This window comes from Triticum dicoccoides, chromosome 7A, assembly GCF_002162155.2.
Source record: "Triticum dicoccoides isolate Atlit2015 ecotype Zavitan chromosome 7A, WEW_v2.0, whole genome shotgun sequence".
Lineage (NCBI taxonomy): Eukaryota > Viridiplantae > Streptophyta > Magnoliopsida > Poales > Poaceae > Triticum > Triticum dicoccoides.
The window spans coordinates 586,613,474-586,622,889 of NC_041392.1; the positions used below are offsets into that span (position 1 = coordinate 586,613,474).

The 9,416-nt window shown below is 41.5% G+C and overlaps 1 protein-coding gene and 1 long non-coding RNA gene across 2 annotated transcripts in view; one reads left to right on the plus strand and one right to left on the minus strand.

Moving 5' to 3' along the window:
• The window catches only part of LOC119332407, a 2,977-nt gene extending 1,130 nt beyond the window's left edge, over positions 1 to 1,847 (plus strand). Inside the window, exons 2-4 of the long non-coding RNA XR_005160930.1 lie at positions 813 to 887; positions 1,187 to 1,249; positions 1,551 to 1,847. This is a non-coding gene — a long non-coding RNA (uncharacterized LOC119332407). The remainder of the gene's footprint in view (positions 1 to 812; positions 888 to 1,186; positions 1,250 to 1,550) is intronic.
• A 2,277-nt stretch (positions 1,848 to 4,124) lies between these two features.
• Positions 4,125 to 6,302, minus strand: LOC119327442 (glutamate dehydrogenase 1, mitochondrial-like). Its single transcript, XM_037600550.1, has 4 exons — positions 5,830 to 6,302; positions 4,931 to 5,182; positions 4,695 to 4,770; positions 4,125 to 4,596 (listed from the first exon to the last, which is right to left on the minus strand). Exons 2-4 carry the CDS (start codon positions 4,966 to 4,968, stop codon positions 4,426 to 4,428), a joined length of 285 nt encoding a protein of 94 aa, XP_037456447.1. The 5' UTR covers positions 4,969 to 5,182; positions 5,830 to 6,302; the 3' UTR covers positions 4,125 to 4,425.
• Between the last annotated feature and the right edge of the window lie 3,114 nt (positions 6,303 to 9,416).

Below are 9,416 nucleotides of genomic sequence, written 5' to 3' on the forward strand. Positions count from 1 at the left end.
CAAAAAAAAATTCCTGGTTCTGCAGTTAGGCAATTACCACATGCTTTCCTGCAGTGAAGCATCTGCTGTTATGATATGCAGGCATGAGTACCAGAAGGTGGCTACCATTGTTTGTAGGATTAAGGAAATGATTTGGATGAGGGCCATGGGCTTAGTCAGAGTAGTTCAGGATGATGGGAGCTGAATCTGCATTTAGTTTGTTTTTGTTTTGCACATCAGTAGGCAAAGCCTAGTGTTTGTTTGGCTTCGGTCATGTCCTTGGTTACAGTAGCGTGAATCTGCAAGTTAAAGATCAGACATTTACTAAAACTGAACCAAGGAAATTTGGATTTCATAGTTACGGTTGCAGGAAATGGTCATATTATGACTGAAATATATTTAAAATGTCTATTTAGTTCTGTTTTCAGATATAACCTTGTAAGTAGAAACATGTATAACTCAAACAACCATACATCTAGTTAATTTTGCACAGGCAGCAATGTTAAGTCTTACTACGAACCTAGCAATAAAAATGATGAAGCTCCTGTCAATTTTTCGAATAACTAGCTTGAGACAATATTCTCTCTTCTCTAATGGAAATGACAGAGCTCCTGTCAATTTTTTGAAAAATAGTTGTTTTTCAGACTCATCTATCTCAGACAAAATGAAGACTTGAATGGTAGTGAGAGAGCTGCAATTATTTAACTTCATATCTTGGCTTACATGCTTGTTCTTCCATAATGCAGTGAATATGTAAATCTGTACTAAACCATTGAGTTTTGCTGTGTTGAGCATACCTGCTTGTTGTTCATTCCTTATCCCCTTGTATGCAGGATCTATCTGGCCGACCTCATTTGAGCTGCGGCTTAAGTATTCCTACTGCATGGGTTTGCACATATGATACATAGGTATTGTGAAATTTCGCAGTTGTTTTTAGTTTTCTGCAATGTTGATTTGAAAAGCTTTCGATGTTCTGTTTATGTATGCCAGACTTAAGAAAGAATTTCATAGTCACATTTGACATATTCAGATCAAGTTTATCCCTCGGATTATGTTACATTCAACTCTTCCTCTCTCCAGTGAATAAATTTTGACATATCTTAACAAGACTTTTTTGTCATCTTTTAGCTAGTGTGATGAGATTTTGGCACCTGTACATTCCTTGTACCAACTTAGGCAAATAATAATTTATTTGTTTTTGTGACAGTTGATTGAGCACATCTTCTAGACTCTTGTGAATACATCTGGGACAATGGTTCACATCAGTCAGGTATATACTGCTTCCGTTTCGAGTGAAATCCTCTCCCATAGCCCCTGCCCCAGATGAAATGAGCTATATATGTGTATGATGATCCTCCTTTCCTAAAAGTGAGATTGCCATATGTAGTTCAGAATTGACCTATCATGCTTAATTTACACAGCATCTAATCATGAGCTTACGAAGCTGCTGTTTTGGAGTTGTGTGCCGCAATATGAGTAGTAAATTTGTGAACCTGCTATGTAATGTTTAGGTTCCAGCAAGGAAATTTGTGCGCCGCTATCCTGAACCTCCTCTGCTTTCTCTGAAACAGGGTTGCCATGTGAAGAAAAAGGATATGTGGGAGCTTTTGAATGGACAAAGGCTTAAGCAAGGAAGAGAAGACAGCTGCATTTCCTTACTTGCAATTCTAGTAACTATCTTTGTTATAACTTGCAGAGTGTACCTGCAAAAGAAAACTTGTAGAGTGTGATGGATTAATTAGGATGCTATGTAATCAGAGTACGTACCCTATCATATGTATCATGACTGATTGCGACCAGGGTCTGCATTCTATGAAGAAGGCACCCATTTATATGTTTATTAGTGACATTGTGTTGTGCTTGCTCTACTACTTCTGTACATTATTTGTGGAATTGGTCTTGTTGTTCACCATTGCTGAAAATCTGTTTCAGTTAGCGTGCCCTTATGTAGCACTATTTCAAATGGAGTTGGTCGAGTCCTCCTGCTCATTTTTTATGCCAACGAACATTGTTGTCGCCTGAAATGCTTGTACAGAAGGAGCATTGGAGACTACATGTTTGGGGCTATCCTAAGCTTATTGATAGGTGATCATTTTAGTACTGGCTTGTCATGTACTGACCCTGAACTCTGAAACTGATTCAACCAATGTGCTATCTGATTGGTTATACCCAGGTACATGTACAACTATATGATGGAAAATATGCATTTTGACAAATTGTACCCAAAATGTTAGCTAATACTCTTTACTTGTCTCATGAAATGTGCCTGTGCAAATTTGCATCCTATCAGCTCCCAAATGTTTAACTGGAAGGACTGATTCTGTAGTTCTATTTTGGTAGAAACTTGATTGATTCATTCCTGTATAAACATCTAAAGGAAAGGAAATCCAAAATGTAGTGACATTCTTAGTAAAACTGGTCGTTTAATTGACGTTATGAACATAACACTGGTTTGGACTAGTGCGGCATATGCAATACAAAAATAGTAAAAGCCACAATTTAGTGTGCGGGCATCAAAGGAACATTTCATCTAAAAATTGAGTAACAACTCAAAGTTGAAAGCCTATTATTGTAAACATAGTCTCACAATTGTCACTTGAATGAAAACTGATTGTTGGTTCGAAAATAATGTAAACACTACTTGGGACAATAATCCAGCTCTAAAGCTTGAACTTGTAGTGGGACAGCCCACCTGGCCGTCGCCATGTCAATGTAGTTTTGGGTTCGGACTACCCATACTAGTGGTAGTAGTAAAATTAGAGGACACATTGTGCTACTGATGCGTCCGCATGATCATACTCGTCGGGGCCCACTAGTACCGATCTTAGTCCTTCGGACCCACTATGATCATAAGAGGAGCCATACTACTAGTACAGGCATCACACGTCCCGTACCACTAATCAGGGTCTCGGTACTAGATGACCGGTAGTCGGGGTCGAGATGAGGAGCACTTGAAGGAACCTAGATTATGGCTCCTCCGTTATGTTACCGTGTACTCCCTCCGTTCCTAAATATAAGTCTTTTTAGAGATTCCAATATAGACCTAAATTATGTGGTTCTCTATATGTATGATCTTGTTCCTTGTGTTCTTCTGTCATTTGACAATGAGCAGATATTAATCTACAGAGGCAGTGAATGGAACTCTAGATACTCAGCTTTTGACTCTCACTCGAAAAGTTCAAAAGAATAATCTGGCAATGTCATCTGCTTTGAGTAGCTCAGGTATCATCTTTAATGTTCAGAATGATCCATACACAAGGCAGCAGTAGGAAACAAATATGCTTACATCAATACCACAGTGCATTTTTTTATTTAAAAAACTGTGCAATTTCAGGATGGGTGGTTAGAAGAGATGGAAGGAAAGGCGCAAGAACATGATAAGAAGGATGTTGCACAACAAGAGAAGATAAAGGAGCTCCAGATTGCTGTAGATAAGATTATCAGTTTTTACTGGTGGCTGTTAGAAGCTATAGACAAGATGATGCATTTTTATTAGATTCAAGTGAGATTATTCAGATTAGCATAAAAAGTGTAGAGGATCGTGCAAAGCTTTGTTATCATTTGATTATTTCACTATATATTTTGTTCAGTTTCGATGTAAGCATCAGGCCTTAATAGGAAACTCAATTTGATTTACTTGGCCATGATCAACGAACACAAATATTACAGAAGATCACCAAATGAATGAGAACTTGACAACATAGAACGAATCAAGAGAAGTATACATACAAAATTAGCTCCTACCTTGGGAGAAGTCGTCACAAATAGATCGCGGACACAAGTTTGTAGATAGAAGCTCATATTTAGTACCCCTCCGTTCATAAATAGAAGTTAGAAACATCTTATAAACGGATGGAGCAGACACAAATATAAGTTTGAAACATCTTATAAATGGATGGAGCAGACACAAATATAAGTTAGAAACATCTTATAATTGTGAACCAATGGAGCAGAGGGAGTAGTACACAAGACTTGACACAATCTGAAATGAAATAAAGATACATTCAAACAATTAAATCTGAAAATCTCCAGTATGCCCCCTGCAAACCCATGACCTCCATCTTGAGGAGGGGCTAGTGCCATCAACCATACCATTCCAGAAACTGAAGTTGTGACAACGTGTGGTGCGGTGATCCTCTAGCTAGTTTTACTATAACAGAGTTCTGCTTACTAACTAGATCAGCAATGTACAAACATATGCTAAACTTGCTCATTGACAAAATAGGTTGTGCATGCTTCTTCTGTTCCATACTAAAGGTGATTGCCATATTTGTCAAGGATGATTATGGCTGAGGTATGGTAATGCACTTATAGCAACGCGTGCAAAGCGGGCAAGAAATTCATATAAAGCAGGCATTGTTCCAAATTGAGCCAATTCTGGTTTTCAAAGATATACTATACATAATTACTGTCCATTTTATATGGCACCATACACTGCCTAAATAATCAGAACATGTTTGAGGCGCGGGTCATGTACGTCTTGAGCTCCCGATTCACCTTCTCCTCGTCCCACATGAACCCCTGGAGATTCTGCACCCACTCGAAGTAGCTCACCATCACTCCGCCGGAGTTGGCCAGTATGTCCGGTAGGATCAGCACGCCCTTCTTTGCCAGAATCTGCAGCGCGAACATGTACACTTCTCTACTGTCAGTCAATGTGTGAAATGTGTCAACAAATGCAGCTTAGTTTTGTGCCAAAACATTGGTGTTCTTGCCTCTTCGGCCTTGGGGTCTGTTGGGTGGTTAGCAGCTTTGATGATGTACTTTGCTTTGATGGCATCAACATTGTCCCTAGGAGAAGAAGAAAATCGAAAGGACTATTTATTAACAAAAATGTTTTAAGATATAGAAGAAAAAATAACAGCCAGGAGGATACTATAACTGAGCTTCAGAGCATTAATCTCATAGAAGATAGGATGAAGTGAGCTTGGACGAGGAAGAAGAAGATTACTTGTTTATGACTCCTGCCAGAGCTGCCGGGATGAGCATGTCGCACTCTTCCGTGAGCAGTGAGGTCGGGTCGACGGCGTCGCCTTTTGTCGGAGCCCTTGATCCCGCGGTTCTTTGCCGAGTGCTTCATCAGCTTGGCTATGTCAACGCCATTGGAGTTCTTGACAGCCCCTGTGACATCTCTGATGGAGACCACCTTGCCACCAGCTTCAGTTATCAATTGGGCAGCCCAAGAGCCAACATTGCCAAATACCTGAAAAAGGCAAGAAGACAATAATTGCTCATCTGTGCAAATGTAGGTGAAGAAACATAGTTCTGGCCTTGCTCCACAATGTATGGCGCCATTCTACACAACGATGATTACTAGCATTGTGTAGGCATGCTTGTATATATTTGGCAGAATATATTACTTGTGGGTGCTCATTGTTTGCTCCTTTCCCCTTTAATTTCAGCGCGTGAGGTGGGAGATTAGAAAGCTACTGACATATCAGGCACAGAACTTTGAAATTGCCATTGATGGTGTCTCCATTGTAAGCCTAAGCTTTGACAAGATGCTTGTCTCTAAATTATAAATGGGGAACACCTTAGGTTTTGTGTGAAAATAAAGAGATTGACAAAATTTTCTCTGGCATTTTAAATGCGCAAAAGACCAAAGAAAAAGCAAATAATCTTAGTGAGTTCAGATAAAACAGAGAATTACCTTAAGAAGAGTTCAATTGCAATATCTTGAGATTACACTAAAATTTAAAGCTGGATGGTCAGTCTAGTCGCAGAACAACAACCATCTACTAACCAATTGCAATACTTTTACAGTTTCCAACTACTAACCAGAACTGAAGAACAATGGAAGCCGTGAACTTACAAGGAATAAGGTAGAGTAAGACTGTAAGAGATATGGACCTGTAGACGGTGCTGCGCCGGGCTCTCCACAGATCCGGCCTGGATTACGCCAGCAGCAGCGTGATCCGGCAAGGAGTGCCTCTCGGACGCCCATTCGTCCAATTTTCCAAAAGGCCGTGCGCTCGATCTAGCTCTTGACAGCGAGGAACCACGGCTGCATCAGACATCGGTCCTAGAGCCCCTGGGACCCCTCCGCTGCCGCCGCCGGGGTCATCGGCTCCGCCTCCTCGTCCCATCGGCCATCATCACCGACCCCCTCTGCCGCCGCCACCGCCGGGGTCATCGGCTCCGCCTCCTCGTCCCAGCGGCCATCCTCGCGGCCCCCCTCTGCTGCTGCCACTGCCACCGCCGGGGTCACCGGCGGCTCCGCCCTATCCTACCCTGCTGCTTCGAACTGATAGGGCTCGAACAAGTTTTCTACGGGAAGAGTGGACATGATTTGGCCTTGACTAAAATTGGAATCAGGAACGACCCAGATGTGTCGGGCCACACAGTGAGGGTGTGAATATGATTTGGCCTTGACTAAAATTGGACAGAACTACCCTTTTATAAAATGACTAGCCCCACCCTAGTTTTGTAATGGTCCCACCACTATTTGTAATTTCATGTAATTTTAGTCTCATAACTCCTCGTAACTCTAGTTTCTCCACCGTTTGATCGCAGTGGATGGACGGCCCGTAGAATCGCCAATCACTCCATTTTCTCTCCTATCTCTACAAAATATTAGTCAGAACAAAATAGGAAACTTAGAACGCAGGACATGTTCTACTTGTAATGAATACAGTACATGCTTTGGACGATCTGATGGATACCATATTTAAGAAATAACAGTCTAACAAACCATCTGTACGGAAAAATGCACATAGCCATGAGAGAAAAACATCCGAAGGTCTAACTTTTATGAGGCATGCATTCTATACATACATGATCCCCAGTTCCGTCCATAAACTTCTACAGAGATATAAACTTACATAAATTGAGGAGCGTCGAGTACAGCCATAAGTGTCAAACACATCAACAGACTTGGATTATGCCATCGCGGGCACAAAACACTGTTGTTGTTGCTACTTTTTCCCTGGTAAAAGGGCATCAATCCGGCCCGCAATCTTGTACATCCCAATAAATTGGACTTAGCTTCTCAACATGTATCTATCGATAGGAAGCAAGATGTGCGAGAGAAAAACTTGCAAAGAAATGGATTAGCATATAGCATCTTCTATAAAAAATATGCACGCAACACACGAACCACGGTTACATAATCAGTATACGATTACTGCTAGTGTATAATATGCAATGTGTTATATATATCACAAATTCGCTAACTTTAACATTGCTCGGAAGGATATGTCGTCAGCTACCTTTTCACCTGTAAATCAACACAAAAATCAAAAGAAAAAACATAGCTATATTTCTATAAATATTATCTCAGACATATGGTAACCATGTGCAAGTTCAAACAGGTGGATCGAGGTGGGATAATTAGAACTGGGCAGAGAAAAGGGCCATGTTGCAAATGTTTATTCTGTTGCTCTAGCAGGAGTAACATACATGAGACAAACTCTTTTTCCCAAGGGTTAGAAGAACAATACACATCCATGCCGACGGCAGCCACCCATGTGCACCGTCTCCAATCGGGAAATCATGTGTGCGTCCCATATCCACTGCAACGCTGCCCCATAGAATACCACACGGCTCGGCTGGAGCAGGTGCGCCTACTGGAATATCATGCACACCGAGCAGGTGGCCTACTCCCAGTATTGCAGCCATGTTGATCTTTCCCCATGCAACATAGTTTTATTGCCTTTATCAATATGTATGAGACTTGAGACAGTACCTTGTCTCTTCCTCCCGTGATCCCATCATCCTTTGCGATTGGGTCTGCGTCTGGTTTTGCCTATGAATAGGAATATGATGAGCATAGACAACCGGTGGCTTCTCAGGAGGGCCGTGCAGCTATGGCGAGCTGGCCGAGGTGAAGAGCCTAACAAACAGCTTGAAGGAACAATGGAAGAAGATATTGAATGACAGTTTCACGGACGTTAGTAAGATCGTGAAGCGGACAGGTAGGAGGAATAGCACAGCCATGGAGAGGACCTATAAAACCGTAGAACATTCGCTGCTCCATTCTTAATGAAGTGTGCTCTCCAACTCAAAAAAATGTAGCATACTCAGCGAGGAGTGCTCTTTTTAGCGTAAAAACAGGAGCGCAGGCCTATACATCCTTGGCTTACCAAAGCGTAGGCAGGGATGACTCCACTTTTACGCAGAATTAAAAATGTTATGAAGTGCGGATTAAGGTGGAATTTGTAGGAAATCTCTAATTAGATCTCAACCCATAAGTTAGATGCCCTAATCACCCATGATATTCCTAGTTTCTTCAGAGCTTATAAATATGCAAAAGACATGTGTGTTTTCACAGCAAGCATAGCAATTGCCCAATCCATATTATTTATATCTAACAAAACATTGTGAAAGGATAGCATTGAGGACAAACCTGAAACCTGAAATATCACAGAAAAGTAGGTAATGCGAAAATGACTAATCTCCTCAGCAACGATGCATGATATTCCATCAGCAACTTGTTTCCTTGGTCTGCATCTAAAATTTCCCACTGTATTATAACAGGTCAGTTGTAGGTAGAAGTGTATGTAATGAGCAGAATGTAATTCAAGAATTATTGGAAGCAGAAAATGAACTGCACATACAAATATCCAATTCCAGCAGGCCCCATGATGACCGATGTACAATGTTGGTCCAAGCTCTCGAACCAGAAGTGCGCCTCTTCTACCTATGCCCTTACGCAAGGGATATGTCGCCCCTTAGCTGCCTTCAATACCCATATCTGATGCCCAGGATTTCAAATCTTAAGAGTTCCATGCCATCTTGGTGGAACATATATGGAATAAACTCATTAGAAGATATTGAATCAAGCCCTTGATCCACCCCAGATTGCTTCTCTAATTGGGTGAAACCTCCAATTGTGCAATCGGTCCCTTGCAGAGACGTAGAGTTTTATCTCTTGTAAACCCAGCATTCTTGTTTAGCGACTGGCCTTTCCCTTTTTAACTTACCTTCATAGTGCGTCCACCCAGCAACCTCTCCGACGATGACGGCCCCTTAATCTTCTTCAACCATCCGTCCGTACACAATCTGTTCTGGTGCATCTAATATCCTGCCATTGACAATTGATTCACTGTTCTGGAAAAACATGGCGTTAGTTGAAACCAAGGGGATTTAAAGATTGGAAAGGAAATAGATCTGGGAGGTTAATGGGAGAAATTTCTTGGAGACTGGAGAGGAGACAGATCAGAGGAGGATATTAGGAGAAATTGCATCAAGATTTCAATTGCAGAGTGGAATTTTGAGTCATGGATGACATAGAAGGAGAACACGTTGAGGTGGCTGAACGACGCCAGAGATCGCTCCAGAACAACGACGATGTGGACGTAGGAAGGAAGAGGCAAAGCTCAGGCTTTTTTTTCTTTCAGAAGTCATTGGAAAGAGTTCGGCCAAAGAAACCTAGGCGTGAGTTTTTTCATCTAAGGGTTGTGGATAGCTAACGTGGGAGCTCCTTCTTTTTTTAGGAT

Bases quoted from the DNA above. Each gene is read 5' to 3' on its own strand.
- LOC119327442 (XM_037600550.1), bottom strand. From the start codon at position 4,968: ATGCTCATCCCGGCAGCTCTGGCAGGAGTCATAAACAA. The intron at 4,771-4,930 runs GTAATCTTCTTC...TTCTTCTCCTAG, and splicing joins CTGGCAGGAGTCATAAACAA to GGACAATGTTGATGCCATCA. The intron at 4,597-4,694 runs GCAAGAACACCA...TTCGCGCTGCAG, and splicing joins CAGACCCCAAGGCCGAAGAG to ATTCTGGCAAAGAAGGGCGT.